The 24495-nt window shown below is 32.5% G+C and overlaps 1 protein-coding gene across 2 annotated transcripts in view; it reads left to right on the plus strand.

The window, feature by feature from the left end:
• Positions 1-23830, plus strand: part of ASZ1 (ankyrin repeat, SAM and basic leucine zipper domain containing 1) — a 70019-nt gene extending 46189 nt beyond the window's left edge. The window contains exons 5-13 of one of the 2 annotated variants that reach the window (XM_011981582.1): positions 1902-2013; positions 2833-2967; positions 4587-4711; positions 5548-5623; positions 6617-6673; positions 7642-7751; positions 18965-19070; positions 20242-20355; positions 23298-23830. In XM_011981582.1, coding sequence (XP_011836972.1) covers positions 1902-2013; positions 2833-2967; positions 4587-4711; positions 5548-5623; positions 6617-6673; positions 7642-7751; positions 18965-19070; positions 20242-20355; positions 23298-23450 — 988 coding nt within the window. In that variant the 3' untranslated portion in view covers positions 23451-23830. The remainder of the gene's footprint in view (positions 1-1901; positions 2014-2832; positions 2968-4586; positions 4712-5547; positions 5624-6616; positions 6674-7641; positions 7752-18964; positions 19071-20241; positions 20356-23297) is intronic. The other variant, XM_011981583.1, reaches the window with a different exon arrangement.
• Positions 23831-24495: the final 665 nt, after the last annotated feature.

Raw genomic sequence — 24495 nt, forward strand, 5'->3', positions numbered from 1 at the left:
GAAGAGAAGTGATCAGAAGCAGATTATGAAGGTGAAGAGAAGTGATCAGAAGCTAATGAGGTGAAGAGAAGTGATCAGAAGCAGATTATGAAGGTAGGGCTAATAGGAGCTGCCAATGACTTGTACTCGGAATGACAGAGAAGAGTCATGAACTATGCCTAGTCTTAAGCCTGAGTAATGTGGTTAATGGTGGCTTCATGAAATAGGGAAGACTGAAAGGAGCCGATTTGGGTTATTATAGGGGTAAGTGCAGTGGAGATGAGACATCAATGGTTTGGACTTAGATGTAATGAGAATTTGAATTAGAATGGTTAGTTAATTCAAATAATTTGTTGTTGCCACGCGTGTGTGTATGTGGGGGTTTTTTGTGGCTTTGTTGTTGTTGTTGCTGTTGCTGTGAGACAGGGTCTCACTCTGGTTGCCTAGACTGGAGTGCAATGGCATCATCTTGGCTCACTGAAGCCTTGACCTCCCAGGCTCAGGTGATTCTCCCACCTCTGAAGTAGCTGGGATTACAGGTGTGCATGACCACACCCAGCTAATTTTTTTTTTTTTTTTTTAATTTTAAGTAGAGGTAGAGGCGGGGCTTTGCTCTGTTGTCTCGAACTCCTGGAGTCAAGCAATCCACCCACCTCAGCCCCCCAAGTGCTAAGATTACAGGCAGGAGCCACCACACCTGGCAAGTTGTATATAATTTTTTACGTTTGCTTAAGTTATCCAGGAAATTCAATCTTTACCTCATAAAGATTGTCTATCTAATGAAGCCACTATGTAAGAGATATTCAAGGTAGAGGAGGCAATGTTATACAACTGCCTTAGCATATAATTTCACATAAAACATTCAAATTATAATATACCATGAAATAGAAGAAACAAATATATATGAATTGCTTTGTGCTAATAAGGACATTGGTGTGAAGTGATCAGATTTCAGGGTATACCTTATGCTAACAAGCCTTACAGAGAAATAGTCTATTTGTAGGTTGTATATGTAATGTGAATAACCAATAAAAACTTTCTTGGTAAGATCAAAACATGGAGCTCTGAAATTATTTATTTTTCTTTTCCAAAGTTCTTTGTGTATAAATCAGATCTTGAGGACGACTCAGGAAAATTGGACTCAGAATCTCAGACCTCCTTTAAAACAGACCATGATGTTATGTTCAGCCCAAGTAGAGCTGATAAAATCTGGTGTCCTTGGAATAGGCCCAGAAGCTGACTAACTTCCAGGAGTAGAAGGATTGAATCTCTAATTTTGGGAAATGATAAACTACAGAGAAACCACTATCCTCTCCCAGAAAGTACTCTTAAGAGAATATTAAGCTGGTTAATCTATTGGACTTATCTCTTTTCTGATTACATACAGTAAGTCTCCCAGTCAGAATAAAATTCTTTCAGTCTCAAACTAAAGTAGAATCATAATAGAATACATTAAGGAATAAAGTTTTTAAATTTACATTTTTGTTTCAGCAATCCTCTAAATAAAATGTAATAAGCATTTAGTATTAGCAAATCCTTTGAGGGCAGGGACCTTGTTTGTGTCACTCATTACTATATTCCTAGCATAAGCATAGTGTGGGTACTCTGATAATTTTCTAGATGAATATGTATATTAGTGAGACTTCATAGTAGAAAGCATGGCTTATTTCATGTATTTTTTAATACATTTATTCACTAGAGGGTGCTGTGTAAGCATTCAGCACTTTAAAAGTGTCATCTCTTTCACTTGTACTTATTTGCAGGAAGATTGGATTTTTAAATCACCTGATTTAGCAAAAGCTTTCATTTCTTTTTCTTTATTTTCAAAGTAGTACTGGTGGTATTGTGTATGGTTAAATTAATGAAAATGAGAGATTAATGGCAGCATTAACACAAATGTTTCCTTTTTTCCTCCTCCTTAGGAGACTTATGACCCCAATCATGTATGCTGCTCGAGATGGTCACACCCAGGTTGTTGCTCTCCTTGTTGCTCATGGAGCAGAAGTTAATACCCAGGATGAGAATGGTTACACTGTGAGAAACATTTTTACAATTTTTCTTTTTGTTTCTGTTATTATCAGTAATCTATTTAAAAAAAATAGTTTTAAGAAGTAATAATTACAAAAGGGCTGGAATATAATTGCTATCTGGTGAAAAAAAGCAACAGTTGAAATAAAAGGCTGGCATAGTGGCTGACGCCTGTAATCCTTGCACTTTGGGAGGCCAAGGGGGGCAGATCACCTGAGGTTAGGAGTTTGAGACCAGCCTGGCCAACATGGTGAAACCTGGTCTCTCCTAAAAATACAAAAAATTAGCCAGGCATGGTGGCACGCGCCTTTAATCCCAGCTACTCAGGAGGCTGAGCCTGGAGAATCGCTTGAGCCCAGGAGACAGAGGTTGCAATAAGCCGAGATCATACCACTGCACTTCAGGCTGAAGTGCAACAAGAGCGAAACTCCATCTCAAAAAAAGAGGAATTAATTGACTCTCTTAGTCCTTACTCTTGATTAAAAAAAAAATTGTAACACACAGCAAAATCTGGGCTCTAAAATATACCTAAGAATTCTTTTTTGTAGAAAACTGGTGATTGGCAAATAAATCCTTTTATTCCATAACATCAGTTAATTGTATAAAACACTGGTTTTAAAAAATCAATGAGCTTTGCAGTCAGCTTTGCAATTACAACTTTGGAAATATGTTTACATTATATTGTAAAATCAAGAGATTGCATCATTCTATTAATTAACTATGTTCTCTTTTTTATTGTGTCATAAATACTGTTAAAAACTTTTCCTGTCTGTCTCATATACACTCCTTCTCTTTAAACAATCTTGTTTTTCCCCCCACTTACAGGCTTTAACATGGGCAGCACGTCAGGGTCATAAAAATATAGTTTTGAAGTTGCTTGAACTTGGAGCTAATAAAATGCTACAAACCAAAGATGGAAAGATGCCAAGTGAGATTGCAAAAAGAAACAAACATCATGAGGTATCCTTCTGTACATATTAAACTTATTTTTTGTGGCATGTCACATTATCATTTGTAGAACCTTTTTATTAATTTGTTAGAATTTACAAGGGTAATTATAGTGTATCTGGCAATTATTAAATGTTTAAATATGTATCTTTCCTCCAGCCAGGTAATGAGAACTTTATTTTGCTAGAGTATTCATCTTCGATGAAACAAGAGGCACTTATAATACAGTAATTTAAAAGCTCTATAAAAGAGTAATAAAATTTTATTCTGGCCCCAGGAATAAAATTGTAATATACTATTTAAACATTTCAAACTGGTCCAGAATTTTAAGTTATTGAGTGAAAGCTAGTAAAATGCCAGTTGGAACTTGTAACTAAAACATTCTTTTGTAAGTTTAATTAATATATTAAACAATTTAAAAATTAAATTATTTAAGCAACATTTACTCTTATATGTGTTACAGGGCATACGATAAAGTGATAATATACCTGGATGTATAATCTAACATTTAGATGTTAAGCTCAATAATAAATACTTGCCATACATTAAATTACTTTATCAATATAAACTTTTGGTCTGAAGATTAAAGCCGTAGCCACAAGTCTGTAACTTGTAAGCAAGGATCAAATATAGTACAATAATAAAACTAAGTTGTTTAGTCCGGGAGTTTGTAACACTGAGTTCCTGAATTTGAAAGCATGTAAAATTCCAAAGATTCCGTCATGTAATCATCAAACCAAGCCACATTTACTGCATATAAAGTAACTTCCTCTAACCTTTTAAGCAGTCTGATAAACATGGCTATCATTTTCCAAGTATTATTCTAATATTTTCAGAATTATTATAGGGTAAACAGTAATCACTAAAGCCCTGTAGAACTTCAAAAAGGAATTTACAATTTTTCTTCTAAACTTTGAAAATTCAAAAACTTAAAATTATTTTATTACATTGTTAAATGTAGAGTAGATGACACCAAACTTGACATAAGAAGTTTATGAACATCAAAGGTTATTTTGAGTCATAAATCATTTATTGAAATGAGATTTGATCTTGTATTTTGGCTGATTACATGATATAACCTTGACTTCCTAAGAAGTTAGATTTTAAAACTCAGGAATGTCACCATGTATTTTTGAGGTGTTCAGTTAGGATTTGTATACATTTAGTCACGCTCATTACTCTCTTCCCACTTAGCAATGTTTTCAAAGTACTATCTTAATATTTAACCTGAGTCATTTATCCAAATGGAATTTTTAGTTTTGCTATAGATCTTACCAAAAATAGTAATTACTATCTTACTTTAATTTTTACTCTTTTGAATTAGATGTACTTTTTTCTTTTCTGATTATTATTATAGGTCAAGGAAGCACTTACCTGATATCCCAATTACCCTGATTTGTTTATTATACATTGTATATGTGTATCAAAATACCACATGTACCCCCCAAAATATGTACAACTGTGATATATCAATTTTTTAAAGTTGTTATCAGGGTAGTAAATTGTGAAACTTCTGTCCCACTTACTTGCTAAAATTTCTGGATATGAGATAATCGTATGTTTGGTTTCTTTTAACTCTAAGTTATAGTATGCAATGTTAATTATATTTGAATGATGTTAACTTTTTTCAGATCTTCAACTTACTTTCTTTTACTTTAAATCCATTGGAAGGAAAACTTCAACAGCTAACTAAAGAAGACACTATTTGTAAAATATTGACAACAGATTCTGATAGAGAAAAAGATCACATTTTTAGGTAATATAGCATGTTTTAGTTCAACAGAATACCTATAAGTAAAACTTGTGTATATTTTACTGTAGTAAATGTGGTGACTTATTTAAAATATATGGTATTTTAAATGTTTACAAGCATTTTTAAATGTCTGGGTTTTTAATGTTCTCCAGAATTTTAGAAAATTTTTATTCATTTTTATGTACTAACACTAATGATAATAACTTTAAATGTAAACTTGAAGTACGATATCAACAATAAAATCTATTTTTAAATGTTCTGAGATTATATTAGTATTCAAACAGTATTACACCTTGTTTTCTAATTATTTTTAGTACAGTTCTAATTTTATATGCTAAAATTAAACATACACTTTCCCCCCAGAACACTGCTGTTCAGTACATGGCCAAAAATAATTATCTCCTTACCCCATTTAAAGTTATTTACATTTTACTTACTGCAATTAAAGAGGTGTGGTTCCCCCGCCACCCCGTTTTTTGTGGGTTTTTTTGCCTCAAACACCTGGGCTCAAGCAGTTCTCCCACCACAGCCTCCCAAGTAGCTTGGACTACAGGTGTATGCCACTGTGCCAGGCTGAGGAGATTTTTATGTGCAGAAATTTCACAAGGTGTACATACTGACATATATTTTCATTTTGGGGAAAGATGAGTTATACTCCTCATACACCTTCAGTCACAAAACCTTACTCATTCCTTTGATATAGCATAGGTCTGGTGTGCAGATTGCAAATATATGCTACATGAATTCATCATTATTTGTATTCTCTTGCAATATAAATATATATTTATTTGTGCATTTATAGTCTGTTCTGAAATTGACATTGCTATAAATGTATACAGTTCATATACAGCATTTGGAGATCTGGAAGTATTTTTACATGGTATTGGACTTGAACATATGACAGATTTACTAAAGGTAAGATCTTATATAACCTACAGTGACTTATGCATATACGTTAGTTTGTTGGTTACTGTAACATTAGATATTAATTCATAAACTTGTCTATAAATAACTGCCTATTCACTTTTCTCCGTAATTTGTAGTACATCCCGATGTTAAATTTGAAACAAACATTTCATAATTAGAAATTTTCATAAATTAGAATCTGAGATTAAACAGTTTTTACCCATTGTCTAACCTTCATATACACCTGAGCCCTTAGTTTGTTTCTGTAGTTGCTCATCTTCATGAGTAGAATATTGGAAGAGCATGATATTAAACCAAACACACCTGGTATTAGATTCTTGCTCTGATGTTTAATCACTGAAATATGTGACTTAAATATCTCATTTGCTTCATAAGGATAATAATACCTAGTGTAGGGTTGTCATGAAGGTTAAATCAGATCATATGCCAAGGACTGTCTGGGTGTTTTAAGCATACATTATGGGGTTTTGAGTCCATGACAGTTATTATCAGCTAGGTGGGGATACTGAAGCAGTAAAGTGCTATTTAAGATAGACTCCTCTTTGGAGTGTGCACATTCTGTTAAAATATTTCAGAGTTGGGCTTCATTGTATAATCTTCAAATGTCTCCCTATTTGGAGAAATCTTGAATAAAACTACCTGATGGTTTAATGTGATACAGTCAGAAATTTAAAATATTCATAAAACATAATTTCTGCCAAATTTTATAGAACTGCTTTTCTTTTAATGTAAGCAAATATGAATAGTAATCATTTGAATCTGAAAACCTAGCTATGTTTATACTTTTTAGGTGAATAGTTATTATGATACTCATTACTGTCTACTTAATATTATAGTTCTATATCTACATATCCTGTTCCCTCTAGAAAACTGGAATTTGCTTGAGAGTGAAGCAAGTAACTAACTTATGAACACTTGCCTACTTCTCCTTCTACTATTTTAATTATATGGAAAGGTGGCCTTTTTTTTCCTTTTATACAGGAAAGGGATATAACATTAAGACACCTTTTGACCATGAGGGAAGATGAATTTACAAAGGTTAGTATCAGTTTCAGAAATTCCTGATATATTGTTTGATGTTTTTAAAATTATGGATCCTTTTCTCTTTAAAATACTAGGGCTACAGACAAAAGATTGCTCTTTTACTGTGTCCTTGATTAGATATGATTACGCATAACCATATCTAAAGTCTTGTGTTAGTGTTAAGTTACTTTAAGAACACATAATGACTTACAGTTTGGGTTGTTTGTTTTTTTTTTTTCAGATTGTCATGACATCTGAACTAAAACTGATCCTTTAGTTTCAAATGTGAAATAGATTTGTAAACTGGGGCACTTACAAATAAGAGATTGTTTTTCTATGTGTATGGGTATTAACATATGTCTCCCAAGCCTTTTTGGTTCTCAAAACTATTGAGACCTTTTATTTTGCCATCTAGTATTACCTAATAACATATAGCTGTGGGATGTGTTAGAGACACCTTGATAAATACGATATGTAAAAAGCAATGATCTGAGTGCACGACCACATGGGAAACTTGAAATTTTTAATATCACTAAAAATAAATAAGCATACTACAAAGCTAACTCCAGTATAGAAAATTTAGTTTAACACTAAAGGTAGAATACAAACAAAGATAGGACTTGATTCTCATTTATCACTGATTTTTAAATGAAAATTTGAAGGCAATTTTGTTTTACTATGTTTTTTGAAGTATTACAAATATTAAGTTCTAGTAATTTGTTTTGGGAGTCCATCATAGTTGTTATGTATTGCAAAAAAATTGGCTATAGTTATTATATATCTAAATATTTTAATGCTGTAACTAACATCAATCACAGTTATAAGAAAAACATATATTTTTTTAGAAATGTGTTATTTTTCCACTGTATGCCTATTTTTTCAAGTTGTGAATTCATCAAGTAAGAAAGTATCTTCAGTGATTTTGAGTTTTAAATTATTCAAGTATAACTAATTTACTGTACCTTAAAACTATTTCTGCTTAGAATGGAATTACCAGTAAAGACCAGCAGAAAATTCTGGCTGCTCTTAAAGAACTACAGGTAGAAGAGATACAATTTGGAGAGTTATCTGAAGAGATAAAGTTAGAAATCAGGTAAAATTAACTTATTTGTTTACATTAATAGTGTTAAGAACCAATTGTTCTTTTTTAGTTTAATTTTCATAATGTCTGAGTCATTTTATTTGATATGATCATTTTCCCAGGGTAATAGATTTTGGAAGATACTGTGTTCTGAAATTGGATGTGCTTTGTAAAGTCAATTTTTATAAAGTCATTTACCAAGAAGCAAACAATGTGTCTTCTTGTTAACTCACATAGAAATATTTTTGTTTTATTTTTTCATTGCATCTTGCTAAATTGAACCTTATAAACAATCCCATGCTTTTTTATAGTATACCTTTAAAAATCATTTTAGAGGTTAAATTGAAAATTCAAAGTAATATTTTCACTTAGGTCAATAAGAAAACATTTCTTAGGTAGCTCAGTTCTATTTTCAGCCTTACTGTATAAGAAATTATGTTACCAAAATATAAACTTCATTTCCAATATTAAAAACTTGTCAAGCAATGGTTATTAATAATCCCAAATCTATTTTGAAAATAATATTTGATTTTATTAATATATTATACAGCAATAAGTGATTTTTTAAAATTTTTTGAAATATAGATTCTTGGGATATTTCAAAGAGATACACAGGGAAGTCCCATGCATTCTTTCCCTAGTTTTGCCCAGTATTAGTATCTTTTATAACTGTAGGACAATATCAAAACTAGAAAATTTACATTGGTACGACCCATAGAGCTTACTCATATTTTGTGAGTTATGCACTCATCTGTGTGTGTGTATATATATAATTTTATCACATTTATGGCTTCATGTAACTACTTCCATGTTCAATGTACTTAACACAGGGCTCTCTCACACTACCCCTTTATAGCCACGTCTAACCTTCTCCCCATACCAACCCCTAGCGACCAATAATTTGTTCTCCATTTTTTTAATGATGTTATTTCATGAATATTATATAAATAGAATCATACAGTATAAATCCTTTTGAGATTAACTTTTTTCAATCATCCTAATTTTCTTGAGGTTCATCAAAGTTGTTGCATGTGTCAGTACAATAGTTCATTCCTTTTTATTGCTGAGTAGTATTCCATGGTATGTATATACTACAGTTTGTTTAACCATTTATCCATTGAAGAACATTTGAATAGATTTTAGTTTTTAGCTATTCCAAATAAAACTGCTATGAACATTCATCTACAAGAGTCTATTAGAAAATACATTTTCTTTCTTTGGGATAAATGCTGAAGAGGACAATTGTTAGGTTGTACGGTGGTTGCATATTTAGTGTATTTTAAAACTGTCCAGCTGTTTTCCAGAATGACAGTACTGTTATATTTCCAGCAAGTGTATGAGTAATCCAGTTTGCTCTCCATCTTCCCCAGCATTTGGTGTTAGCATGATATTTTTTAGCTATTTCTGATGGGTATATAGTAATAGCTTGTTATGTTTTTACTTGCACTTACTAATGGCTAATGATGTAAACAGCTTTTTATATCTTATTTGCCATATGTGTACTTTTTGTGGTGAAATTCTAACAGTATCTTTTGCCAATTTTATGTTAGATTAATTGTTTTTTAATGTTGAGTTTTGGGAGTTATCTACATTCAAATCTTTTGTTGAATATGTGATTTGTAAATATTTTTCCCAACTCTGTAATTTTTCTTTTCATCCTCTTAATGGGGTCTTTCACAGAGCAAAAACTTTTATTTTGATGAGGTCTAAGTTACCAGATTTTCCCTTTACAGAACATTACTTTTGGTATATTTTTAGTATCAAGTTAAATAACAGTTTAAGAAATTAGGTCTCAAAGATTTTCTCCTATGCTTTTTTCATAGAAGTTTTATAGTTTTACATTTGAGTCCATGATACATTTTGAGAGTTCATTTTTGTAATGTTATGAAGTTTAGGCTGAGGTTCTTTTTTTTTTTTTTTTACCAGGGGATGGATAATTGCTCTAGCACTGTTTATTGAAAAGGCTGTTCCTCCCCCATTGAATTGCTTTTGATTATTTGTCAAAAATTAATTGGGCATATTTGTGTGGGTATAATCTGGGTTCTCTATTCTGGGTTCCTTATGTGTCTATCCCTCTGAAAGTACCACGTCTTGATTACTCTTAACTATATGGTAAGCCTTTATATCAGGAAGAGTGATTCCTCTCATTTTGTTCTTTTTCAAAATCATCTTGGCTATTCTAGAGCCTTTTTCTTTCCATATACATTTTAGATAAAGCTTTTCTATGTAAAGCTTTTTCTACAAAAAAAAACTTTCTGAGGTTGTGGTGGTAATTGTATGAATCCTATTGATTAATTTAGGTATAATTGACAGTTATGTCAATTATATGAATTCATAAACACATATATCTCTAAAAGTTTTAGGTTTTCTTTTTTAAAATATATATTTTGGGACCGGGTCTCACCCTGTCACCCAGTTTGGAGAGCAATGGCACAATGATGGATCATTGCAACCTCGAATTCCTGGGTTCAGATGATCCTCCCGCCTCAGCCTCCTGAGTAGGTGAGACCACTGGCATGTACCGCCATGCCTGGCTAATTTTTAAAATTTTTTGTAGAGACAGGGTTTCCATTTTGTTGTCACAGCTGGTCTCAAACTCCTAAGTTCAAGTGATCCTCCCACCTTGCCTCCCTAAGTAATGGGATTACAAACCTGAGCCACCATTTCTGACCTTCTTTGTTTTCTTTCATCAGCATTTTGTCATTTTCATTATACAGATTTCATGCATATTTTGTTAGATGTATACCTAAGTATTTTGTTTTCTTTGGCGCAATTGCCAATGGTATTTATCTTTTTATTTGTTTCCATGAGCAATTGATTTTTGTGTCTTGACTGTACATTTCAGCCTTACTGAACTCAGATATTAGTTGTAGGAGGTTTTTTGTAGAATGTTTGAGATTTTCTGTGTAGATAATCATGTAGTCTGCAAAAAAAGGTTAATTTTTTCCTTTCACATTTGTATGCCTTTTTTCTTCCCTCATGGCAGTGGGTAAGACTTCCAATATTATGTTGGATAGGAGTTGTAGATAGTGGACATTCTTGCCTTCTTCCCAATCTCAGAAGAAAACCATCCACTTTTTTAGTATTAATTAACTGTGATGTTAGCTATAGGTTTTTTTGTAGATTCTCTTTATGATATTGGGGAAGTTATGCTCTATTCATTTTTCTGAAAGTTTTTATCATGAATGATTGTTGAATTTTTTCAAATGCTTTTTCTATCCCAACTGATATGACCATGTGACTTTTTTCTTTAGCCTGTTGATATGGTTACTTTGTTAGATTTTTAACTATTGAACCAACGTTGCATATCTGGATTAATCCCATGTGGCTGTGGGTTATTATTCTTTTTATGCATTGTTGGATTTGATTTGCCAGTATTTTGCTAAGAATTTTTGTATCTAAGTTCTTGAGGAATATTGCTCTGTAAGTTTCTTTTTTGCGTTTTGTCTGGTTTTGGTATCAGGACAATACTGGCCTCACAAAAGGAATTGGGACTTATTCCCTCTCCTTTTATTTTTTGTAAAAGATTGTGTAGAATTGACATTAATTCTTCTTTAAACATTCTGTAGATTTCTCCAGTGAAACCATCTGGGCCTGAATATTTTGTGGGGGAAGCTTTTAAATTACAATTTGATTTATTTAAAGGTCATAGGATTATTCAAGTTATATCTATTTTAGTTTAGCTGAGTTTTGGTAATGTGTGGTTTTTCAAGGAATTGGTTCATTCTTTCTAATTGATGAAGCCAAAAGTTGCCCCTAGTATTTCCAGCTATTCTTTGAATGACTGTAGGATCTGTTATAATATCCCATTTCATTCTTGATATTGGTGATTTCCATCTTTTCTTTTTTTATCTCTGTTAGTCTTGCTAGAGGTTTATGCATTTGTTTTTCCAAAGAACCTGCTCTTTTATTTCAGTAACTTTTCTGTATTGTTCTTGCTTTTAGTGTCATTGATTTCTGCTGTAATTCTTACTATTTTCTTCCTTCTGCTTACTTTGAATTTATTTTGCTCTTTTTCTAGATTCTTGAGGCAGAAATCTAGATCATTTTTGAGACTTTCTTTTCTTATGTAAACATTTAGTCTTTTACATTTCCCTTTCAGCACTGCTTTAGTTGCATTCCACAAATTGTGATACGCTGTGTGATCATTTTCATTCACTTCTATGTATATTTTTATTTTCTTCGAGACTTCCTCTTTGACCCATGGATTATCTAAATAACCCATGGTGTATGGTGTTTAATGTCCACGTTTGGAGATTTTTCTGTTATCGATTTCCAGTTTGATTCTGTTATAGTCTGAGAATATACTCTATGATTTCAGGGGTTCAATAGCTACATGTGACTGGTGGCTAGATGGAGGAGATATAGAGAATTAAGATTTTAAAGACTTTGGCAGGTTGAAGCAAATCTCCCCAAAATTAATAGGGTTAACTTTAATAAGGATAAATGGAAAGTCCAAGATTAACTGTATTACTATAGGATGGGACTTAATATACATGAAGAATCACTAAGAGTTTTTAAGTTTATTATTAACTCAGTTTAGGTTAAAGTGTCACATGACTAGTCATGGAAAGCCAGCACTGTTAGGCTGCATTAATAGAAGTATAATGTCCAGAATAAATAAGATAACAGTTTTATTGTACATAATAGCTACTTCTAGAGGTTTTTGCTTATGGAAAGAATTTAACCATAGCATAGAATACAAACCCTGTAAGGTCTCTTCTGCCTTCTAGATTATATGATTGTCTTTTCAGTAATTTTCCCCTAGATTTTATAATCCGAAATAACCTATAATAATTGTTTTCATTCCACCAACTAGATAATTTTGAAATTATGTCACTTAGCAACACTACCTTATAACCAGCCTATGAAATTCTTTTTTCTTTTACAATGGCTTTCTCTCCCCAACTTTGAGGATTTGTGCACCAAATGTTTTTCCCCACCTTCTACCTCTCATTGCACTTGGTCAGGTTAATTACATTTTACCCAATCTCTTGCTCATGTAAGCTTCTCTTAACTCATTCTTTCAATTTTTTTATTGCTTAGGAAACTCTCTTCCTTTCTTTCTTTTGGTTTCATATGAGTTCAAAAGTAACCATTACCACAGGGACTAAGAATAGGAATAATGCCTGTACAGAGGACAAATCAAATTTTTTGCCTCTAGAGCTTTTAAAAGTACATACAAGTTCCCTGTAAGAAATCTTCACAAATATTTTTTCTATTTCCTCAGTTTCCTCTAATCTTACTTTTAATACTAGCTTAGTATTATTTTCTAAGTTTTCTTTTTTAGTTAATTTAAGAGTATCACAATCATTTTAGTTTTCTACTGATAATACAAATACTGTTTTTTATTTCAACATATTCCAGTTTGATTTTTTCCCTAAAATAATTTTACAAATGAGGATTACATAGCTAACATAAAAGTACCTTACATGTTAGTAGAGACTTGGTTTCTATATATATGCTTTTAAAACATATTAGGGTTCATAACCATGATTTATGCTCGTGATTTCCTTACCTGGCTACGTTATCAGAATGACCTAAGGAGCTTGGTGTATATATTAACCGTGTTATCCATTGCCTGGGACATGACTGTATAGCGAGATTTTATTGAATACATGGATAAATGAGTTAATGAATTATAATATCCTATACTATACTTGCAAATGCAGTGATATTATCAGTAGTATAGTCTGTCTAAAACTAATATTGTAATTATGATAAACATTAATTAAACATACAGACAATAGATTTCCACATTATTTTGGAGTTCAGAGAAGTATTCCAGAAAATAATATAGATGATCCTAATTTCTTAAAAACTTTATTATACAGCTTAAATTATAAATATTCCCCATATTAAAATTCCCTATTCCCATTTTTCCATTCTTCTTCCTTAATATATCTCATTACAGCAAGATCTGTATTTAAAATAATGCCTCATCATTGTTTCAGAATAACTTAATAATTCTTAAATATTTAAATGCATTGTGAAGGATTTCAGTTGTGAGGACTTAAAAATCAGCACACCTTCTTAAATATCATTGTTCATTTTCTTGCTTTTCTTCATTATTGTTTCTATGAAGAAATATTCTAAGTTCTAAATGACTGAGTTGCAAATTAAATGTTTTATGTAACTTATTTGTATGATGGCAGGGTTGCCTATATGAATTTACTTTATGGGATTTAATAAATGTAAAGAATGTACAGAATCCTGAATGGTTCACTTATAAAAAGCTACTGAATTTTTTTAAAAAAATAAAACTGGCAGACATATATTCCAGGAATTTGACCTTGTTATTAAATCACAGACTTTGTTTACATGCTGTTACGGAAAAGGTTTTACTTACCATTTGTTCAAAGTCATTCTTTAAAGAAGAAATCAGTCATTAAGTCATAAGAAAACTAACAGCAGGAAAAGTTGAACTGATTGATTATAATCTCCTAGTAATGTGACTTCAACAATTTACTGATTTATTTTAAGATAGTTTTCTTCTGTGTGTCAAAATCTTCTAAAATAATCTGTTACAACAATGCATACAGACACTGCACTTACTTTTTTCTGCCTTAGTATGTTTGCAGAATTAAAGTATGCAATTTAAAGCCAATGCAGTGGGGTGTGCCTGTAGTCTCATCTACTTGAGAGGCAGGAGGATAACTTGAGCCCAGAAGTTCAAGGCCAGCCTGGGCAACATAGCAAGACTCTCTTAAAAAAATAAAGAGTGCAATTTAAAATTGTAATATCCATTCTGTTGCTAATTTTAGATATTTTGAACAGAAATAATAAGTTTTCATTCACATTTGAAATTTTTAACTGTTCCTGTTTAGACTCTTTGTCTGACCTAACTGACATCCACTTGAAGGTGTCAAAAGCATCTCAAAGCTATGTCCATCAAGAAAACTGCTCCACCCCAAAAAATCTATATAGATGTTAAGATTTTATGTAAAAGTGTATTGTTCACCCCTATTATTTATAAACATTCTAAAATTTGAAACTCTAAATACTGAACATCAGGAAAATGGTTAAATTCCATTGCATCAATATAATTATTTTTTCATCATTAAAATTATTTTGAAACTTAACATCATGGGAAAATACTCATGATAATTATAAAAGGCACAATATAAAAGGTCATGTGAAGCAATGTCAGTTATATATATCCATAGGAAAAACACTGGAAGAAAATGTGTATTATAAAAAAATATTCTGAGAGAAAATAGTGCTAGTCATTGTCTTTGAGTGGTAAGATTGTTGACGATTTTAATTTTTTTCAGATATTCTACAATGAGCACATAATACCTTTGTTTATAATACCTTTATTTAAAGTATAAATTTTATCTTAGTACTTGACTTCAGATTTTTTAAATGGCCTGTTGTTTTAGTTTGCTTATACTATGTTATGCTGTAGTAACAAATAATTTCTAAATGTCAGTCACTTATAACAACAAACTGTGTTTCCTGATCATCTGTATCATGGGTCAGCAACAGTGATCTTGTCATTCTGAGAGTAGGCTGGAGGAACAGTCTCAACCTGGGACATACTGCTCTCATGGGAAAGAAGAGAAAGATGGCAGGATCATTCAGTGGCTCTTGAAGCTTCTGTTCAAAAGTTACACAGTAACTTCCAATCATATTTTATTTGCTAAAGCAAGTCATGTGGTCAGGCCTCATGCCCCTGGGGCATGAATTATAGTCCCCTGACAGGGGTCAGGGAACTGGTAGTAGTTAGCTCAGTAGAAAAGACATGAGAATTGGATCAAATAATACAGTCTACTATACCTGTGTCATATCTGCTTATTTTGAATTTTTTAAATAAGCACAAAGTTATCAGGCCTGCCATGTAAAGTTGTATAGGTCATATACTGTGCAGCTGTGATGGAGACACACCATTCACATAGTGTGAATGGCACTCTGTAGAGTTTTGTTTTGTACAATTTGTCCATCCGTATTCAGTGGCTCTGAAAATTATATGTCACAAGAAAGGTATATATTTTCCTTTCATTCTTTAAGATTAATTTTGCTAGTAATAAAATTTGTTTATTTGAACTCTTACTATCTTAAGAATAAGAACTGATGAATTTATATTCCACATACATATTCGTGAATCACCTATCTAAAATTACATACCTGCTATCAGTTGATAATTCAAATGATAATTCTCAATGGATCTTAATTTCCTCGAGGTCATAAATTAAATATATATGGCATTAGTGAATTACTCATTTAGTAATTATTCTTGATAAATAAAATTGGAATATTTAAAGAACACTGAAATCTAAGTTATAAGTGTACTTATATAAATAGTACATGGAAACAAAATACAAGTAATCACTGCTGTTGCTTTGGCAGAAATATGTCATATACTCCAAGTTCTGTGTTTTCTAGAGTAAAGATCAGAAAGAAAATAGAATAAAGAAGAATTGCATATTTTTTGAAAATGGTTTTATGAATACTTATTGCTAAACAGAACAAGGGTTTTCCTACATTTTTTAATTTTAGGTTTGCTTGTTGAAAGCAACCATCAGGTACTTTTTATTCTAAGTCATTGATTATATGTATTTTGTTTATAAAGTTTGTATTTTATAAAACTGTTAAAGTGAAATTGTTCATTTTTTCAGCCTAATAGCTAAAAGACTTAAATGAAAATACTATATACATCCCAGTACTGTATCTTAGAAGTTTTCTATTATTTTCATTGGAGGCTGACATTGCTTGCTTTTTATAACCTTTCCTTCTATTGAAATAGTGTGAAAGAAACTTTGTATAGTATGTAGTCAGAACTTCTACAAATAAGAATTTCTGTATGGGCTTAGAAGTACCCTTTGGGGGCTAGGATGGTGGCTTACGCCTATAATCTTAGCACTTTGGGAGGCTGAGGCAGGTTGATCACATGAGGCCAGGAGTTCAAGGCCAGCTGGGCCAACTTGGTGAAACCCCATCTCTACTAAAAAATACAAAAAGTAGCTGGGCATGGTGGTGCACACCTGTAATCCCAACTACTCAGGTGGCTGAGGCACGAGAATCAGTTGAACCCAGGAGCAGAGATTACAGTGAGCCTCGCGCCACTGCACTCTAGCCCGGGCAACAGAGCGAGACTCTGTCTCTCTCTCACACACACACACACACACACACACACACACACACAAATTACCTTTGGTCCAATAATAGTAGTTTTTATTGTATTTTTATTTCAGTAGATACTGTTAAAGGACTCCCCAGAAAGGTCATCTAATACAGTTGTCAACTCTTGATATTAATGATCTTAATTTTTATCATTCTGCTAGGATGTGGCATCTTACGGTTATTGTATTCCCACATTTATTATCCATTCAAATTTTGTTTCTTTTTTTTTTTCTCTGAATTCCCTATTAATAGCCTTGACCAACTTTTCTGTTGGGTTAAGTTTCTTTGTTGTTTCTACTATAAATTGGCTTCTGCCACTGAAGCTAATCTAGTCACCAGTGTTTTCTCATTACCAAAATCAGTATACTTATTTAATGTGCTTAATCTTTTCTCCTTTGAATCCATCCCCTTCATTGTCATTCATAACAACTCTTAACTACTGATTTTCTTCTACTTCTCAGGCTACATTTCCTTTAGTGGCTTTTCTGTTCTACCCCTGTCAACTCTCCCTTCTTCACAATATGTCTTATGGTCGTCTTTATGATCATAGTTTTGATTTCTGTTGGAGACATTTCTAATACTACTGTGTTTGTGCTACCTTCACAATTCAAGGAAAGACTGAATCTTGGCTAGAAGTTAGTGAAAATAAAGACATATTTTTTTCCCATTGAGGTTCACCGACTCTGAATTGTATCTATCTTCATGAGTCTTTAGAGCCCAGAATAAATACCCTTGCAAGACCCCCATCTTCTACCACTTACTTCTTGTTGCCACCTGCATGTCTCCTCACCATTGCAGTCATCATAATTACATTTACTTGAACACCAGCTATGTACTAGACACAATCCTAGGTACTTTATGTACATTGTCTTCTTGAGTCCTGCTGTCTCCATTCTAGAGATACGAAAACATTTGGCTTAAGATTATTCTTGCCCAAAATCATAAAGCTAGTAAGTGTGGAAGATGAATCCAAACTCACATTGACTCTTGACTCAAGAGCCTGTGCACTTAATTATTATGCCATAATGTTTTCTTTTATCTCCACCATCCACCACCAAATTCAATTCCTTGCTTGGCAACGCTGCCTTCCATGGAAACCAAAAAAACTGAGAATCATCATAGATTCTTCCATTACATACAATCCATCACCAAGTTTTTCAGTTTATTCTCCTAAAGGTTTCTCAAGCCACTGCTCTCCCTCCTCCCCACAATAAGACTGCCACTGCCAGATCCTTAGTCTAAGTTTTCCTTCATCATCTCTTGGATGCATTTCTCTGTTGGTCGCCTAATTATTCTGCTTCTATTTTTGTGTTCCTTTTATCCACACCACTCTCCAAATAAACATTCTCATTTAAAAGTCTAATTTTCAAATTTCCTGTTGAAAATCTCTTAGTAACTCTACATCATCAGAAAGGTAAAATTCAATTCCTTATGCTGACACAAAAGTTCTTTTAATAAATGGTTATATCCAGCCTTTTATCTTACTACTTTTCAATAATTTGTGTTTTAATTACACCTTACTGACCTTTACCCTTGTAGTCTTGCACCTGCTATTCTCTTTATCCAGAATCTCTTCCTTACCTACTTGGCAAACTTTTTCTTCAACCACAGACACAATTCAAGTATTATCTCTGTAAAGCATTTCTAATTCCCTACTTCCTCCTTCTCATGTGATATTAAATTCATTCCCCCTGAATTTTAGATGTCTCCACTATAAAATAGTATTAACAACATCTATCCTATAGGGGTTGTTAGGAAAAATCAAAAGAAATAACCAATATAAAATAACTAGTGCAGTGTCTTCACATAGTAGCTACTCAGATATTGATTATTTTATCTTCCTCCTTCATGTGTTCCTGTGAATAATAAAGCTGCAATTGTATATCTGCATCTTATCCTGAACTTTAAGATTCTCGGGATTGGAGGTTTGTTTTTCTTTTATAATCAGTGCCTGTTTCAGTACCTAATCTGTATTAGCTGTTCCATGAATTCTTTTGGAAGAATCTAATTTTATGACTAGATTTTCAGTAACTAGCCTAGTAGAATGAAATAAATTGCTCTTATTGGTAATTCCTGCTTGTTTGTTGGTTTCCTTTCTTTAGTGGTGATGAGTTCCTCAACTTTCTTCTCAAATTAAATAAACAGTGTGGCCATTTAATAACAGCTGTACAGAATATTATTACTGAGTTACCTGTAAATTCTCAAAAGGTATTCTACAAAAGTTATTAAGTGAAGAAAAGTATGAACACTGAAGAACATTCCAGATAAGTTCATGATAATTCAATAAATAGTACTGATTTGCTAAAATTGTATCATTTGTTCTGCAAAATCACGTAAGATCTAAATAACTCAATTTGTTTAATATTATTTCATTACATACTAATTTTAAAACTTTGTATTCTTACCTCAAGAAAAAGAAAACGAGTCACACCAAAAATTAAACTGATGCATGTATTGAATTTACCATGTGTTCTTGTTTAAAATATAAAGTGACAGGAGACCCAAGTGAAAATGGAAACAAAACAGTGTGTTATTTAAAAACTGTATCAATAAAAGATTTTTAAATAAATTTAGAATAGGAAGAGTGCAAGTGGCCGGGCATGGTGGCTCACATCTGTAATCCCAACACTTTGGGAGGCCCAGGTGGGAGAATTGCTTCAGGCCAGGAGTTTGAGACCAGCCTGAGCAACATGGTGAGACCCTGTCTCTACAAAGAATTTTTAAAAATTAGCTCTGCATGATGACATGTGCCTCTGGTCCTAACTGAAAATTAGCTGGGCATGATGGCATGCACCTGTGGTCCTAGCTACTCAGGAGGCTGAGGTGGGAGGATCACTTGAGCCCAAGAGGTTGAGGCAGCAGTGAGCCATGATTGCACCACTGCACTCCAGCCTGGGCAACGGGACAAGACACTGTCTCAAAAAAAAAGGAAGAAAAAGTGTAAGTGGCCTGCAAAAGCAGCTTATTTCATGTGATTAGGTTTTAGCTGTTTGTCTGAGTAAAAATTTTTTAATGCACTTGTTTTCCAGTGATTTTTATATAACATCAATTAATATGAGAATCGTGTCATTTTTAAAACCTTCATGAACTGATTTGTTCATCATAAATGGTATTACTAATATTAATCTCCATATAGAAAGTTATATATACATATATTCAGGAAATGCATTTGGCAAGCTCATTTGATTACTTTTATAAAGTTACTTATTTTTGGTGTATTTATCCTAAACAATTTTGATATTTATCCTATATCAACAAAATTGGTATATATATCAATTATATAATTTAATATTTAAGAATGTTGTATAATCTTTGTGGATATAAAGTTGTGGGAAGTTATTTCCATTATTTATTGTTGAACTTTTGAAAATATTAACAGATAACGCTGGAATGGGCTTCTCCCCGGAATTTTACTTCAGTTTGTGAAGAATTGGTTAATAATGTTGAAGATTTGAGTGAAGAAGTCTGCAAATTAAAAGACTTAATTCAAAAGGTATATATTTAACATTAAAAGGAGGGGAAACGAAGGCAAATGATTTACAGCAAAATGTGTTAGACCATGAAGCAATTCTGGTAAGAGCAACAAATGGAACACTTAGACAAGTGGGGAAAAGGATAGTTTCCAAAGGAAGAGCTCACTTCTGAGCTCTTGATCTGTTTAATAAATTTATGTCTATAAAGCTTTTGTGAAATATCTGATTTGAAGGTTAGATTATACATTATTTAGCTTCAACCCATAATTCATTTAACATTTTCATTAATATTTTATCAAAAAAGTTCTTTTCTTCAAAATAGACTTTATACATGTTCCAAGTATTAATAAATTGTCATTCTAGCTATTAATGTGTTAAATCAAAAGGAGTCTTCCCCCCCCCCCCTTTTTGGATACCAAGTCTCACTGCATTGCCCAGGCTGGAGTGCAGTGGCGCGATCTTGGCTCACTGCAACCTCTGCCTTCCAGATTCAAGTGATTCTCCTGCCTCAGTCTCCTGAGTAGCTGGGACTATAGGCATGCACCACCATGCCCAGCTAATTTTTGTATTTTTAGTAGACACGAAGTTTCACCATGTTAGCCACGCTGGTCTCAAACTCCTGAGGTCAAGTGATCCTCCTGCCTCAGCCTTCCAGTGTGCTGAGATTACAGGTGTGCACCATTGCGCCCAGCCCAAAAGGAGTCTTTTAAAGTGAGAAGAAAGTTGTGAAGCAAATTCTGTTATACAAAATAATAGGTGGGAAAGGACATTTTAAATGGGGAAATGAGCACCATGTTTCAGAATTCTTGTAGAAAATAATTTCTTTCCAAAGAAAAAAGGCATCTTAGAAATTGTATTATCTCTGACTTTATTCATTCAACAAACATAAGACTGCTTGCTATATGTCAAGCACCTGTGCTACACAAGCTACATCCTGAACTTGCTGACAACCCAAAAATTATAGCACCATTCATCATCACTACCTCCATCTCATCTAGAAGAATCAAAGGAAAAGAACTGATTCTACTTAAACATGCTATTTTTCATGGGTATCCCAGGGAAGTTTAGAAGCATGTGTATAGAGATACTTCTTGCAAAACATCAGCGTTTTTTAGTGTAGGAAATTTCCTAAAACATATTTGCTTCAGGGTTGTTTACTCATTTGGTTTCTCCAAGATGAACTAAAAACATAGGGGTGAGGGGTAAGGGTGTGTGTATAGAATTAAAATGAAATTAGAAAACCATATTTTTGTTAAATGAGTGAAATTAAGAAACTTTGCTATAGAGACTGACTCACTCTAAAGCATACACAATTCAATCAGGTACCATAATATTTATTTTAATAATGCATACCTGTTAAGAGAATTTTCATTCTTCTTTAGCTAAATAGAAGACCTTTTTCCCGTGACCCTTCTCTATTTAGAATTTATGCATTTCTATATAAGAACTACCCTTGAAAACATGAATTAGTTTATAATAATGGCAAATACAGTTCTTTGGGCAAGAAAGTCTTAATTTTGGAGCAAGCTAGTGGTTTGGTTTTTCCAGATTAGTCTTGTACAAGTAGTAATCATCATAATGAGATTTGATTTAGGGAATTATGAAGGCTTCCAGATTTGCAAATATGCTATGATGCCTGTTAAGCTTATATTATTTCAGAGTTTACCAGTAATAATCGAAGGAGATTTTTTTTTTTAAGAAACGTGAGTTATCACAGATAAGTGTATGGAGGTAACAAAGAGAGAGGGTGGGAGAGGTCAAGGCTAGACTTTAACACCACATCACTCTCTTTCAAGCCAACACACTGACAGGCTCCTGTCAGAAAGGGTCATTCTAAGTAATTGGTTAATAAAAGGAATGACTGTCTCAGGATTCAGTAAATGGAGCATCAGTGTCAAAAAGGAATCTGTTGCTGAATGAAGCCATTTGGAAGTTAGACCAAGAATATGGTATTAATGAGTTGGCGTTGGAGTCTGGTTTTCTGCTATAAATTTAAAATTAATTTTGCAAGCTTTTTAATTAAATATTTACACAGTCGAATTTGGAAGTCATTATTCCTGCTGATGTTGAAAGTATTTATGTCATCACTCCAGCACAGGATGTTTCTAGTAAATATCACTCTATAAATGTGCCTGATTCTTTTTATCTTTCAAGGATCTTTGGTTTCTGCTTATTTTCTCTCGTGCCCCACCCCCAAAAGCCATCTCTCTCCTCTCAGCCCTCCCTCTTTAAGTCTTTTCTCTCTCACTTCCCCCTTCTCTCTCTCTCTTTCTCTCTCTCTCTCCCTCTCTCTCTCTCTCTCTGTCTCTCACAGAAACACACACACAGAAACACACAGAGTGGGCACACACACACACAGTACGTAGGGGAGAAGGGAGCTTCTTGAGCAAGAAATTTGTATCTGTGGGAATTTACAAACTGAATGGGTACTGTACTTTCATTGCTGAGAATTACTAAAAGAACCACTTAAGTTTTTGTTGACATTTGTTACTGCAATTATATTTAAATAAAGTATTAAGTTTCTACCAGTAGCATCTGGTCTTCTCGTTTTTGCTAAATTTCATGTTTTAGGTTTGCTATAATAATGATTCACTTTTTTGTAAGATGTTAATTGATATGTAATACACAAGCAAATCAGTATCAATTGTCATTCCTTATAAGTAAAACAGAAACTGTAAATTTAAAGTTACTTTGTCTCATGACATAAAAACACCATTTTAAAATGTGATTATCTGTGACAGCATGTATTTTTAATGGCAAACTAATAATTTACAGTAATGGGATGCTAATGAAAGACTGTATTTCAAGACATATATGTTTACTTTAAATCTTCCATGGGAATCTTGAGTTGCCTACATCTAAACAAGTGAATTGAATTAACATGGATATTATGATATTTTTAAAAATCAAAATGTTTTTATTAATATACAATAACTCTTTTCTTTTTCCATGCAAATATTAGTTGCAAAATGAACGGGAAAATGATCCAACTCATATACAATTAAGGGAAGAAGTATCTACATGGAATAGTAGAATTTTGAAGAGGACAGCTATTACAGTATGCGGATTCGGTTTTCTTCTTTTCATTTGCAAGCTAACTTTCCAGAGAAAATAACCCAAATATTTGTTTTAAGTTATATATACACATCTTATTGAACCATCCAAAAATCATTGCTTTTAACTATTTGTGGCACAATATAACTTTACATTCTTTGCCAATATTCCATAGGAAAAATTTTGACAATGTAGAGATTTTTTCTTTTAAAAAGTGATTTGTTACTTTGACTTATAAATACTATTTGTTATGTTTATGTTAATTTTGATTTGGCAATAAAGTATAAGTAATTCTTTGGTTTGATCTTATGTAAATCACATTCAAAATTAAAGTTATATGTAATATCTTTGACTTTTTTTAAGTGTGCTCATTTGTCATAGTGAATCTTACAGAATTTGTAAAGTGTTCATAAATTAACAACTTTCTTTTATTTCTTTTTTCCCCCTCCATTGTTACATAATAAGGATTTTTATTGGATTTTTTTGTTATATTACATTATGAGGAAATTACTAATTTTGAAAGTGTCTGTGAAAATACAAAGGATAAAGGTAAAATGTTAAAAGTTTTGAATTGTGGATTAAATCCTTAGGAAAAGTATTTTAAATACAAATTAAAACAGCAAAAAATTAGACACTAGTGTTGAAAGTACAAAGTACATTGGAATTTTTTATGTAAAATACTTTGGGGAACATACATACTATATAACATTCTTACGAATGTTATTAAAGTGAATGGCATTTGACATATTATTTATCATATCTAAAGTAAGATTTATTTTTCAAAATCACCCTAATGATACTCAGATTTTTAAAGTGAAGTTAATAAAGAGGCAGGCCCAATTTAGCAGGGAATATAGTATTTAAATCTTGCCTGACTTAGTGCCGTACTTAAACAGATGCAGTTGATCTACAGTTGTTTGAGAAGTAAACAAAGCAAAGATAAAAAATTGTGGAAAGGAAGAACATTATAAGGATCTATAATTAGTCGCAGTTTCTGCTCTTATACCAGAACGACAAGATTTCAATCATTCTTTTCTTGAGAATATGCTCAACCAGTTGTCATTGGAAAGTAATCACACTATGAATTGGTGCCTGACATTTTAACC

The sequence above is a fragment of the Mandrillus leucophaeus genome, unplaced genomic scaffold, assembly GCF_000951045.1.
Source record: "Mandrillus leucophaeus isolate KB7577 unplaced genomic scaffold, Mleu.le_1.0 Scaffold2281, whole genome shotgun sequence".
In the NCBI taxonomy this organism is placed as follows: Eukaryota; Metazoa; Chordata; class Mammalia; order Primates; family Cercopithecidae; genus Mandrillus; species Mandrillus leucophaeus.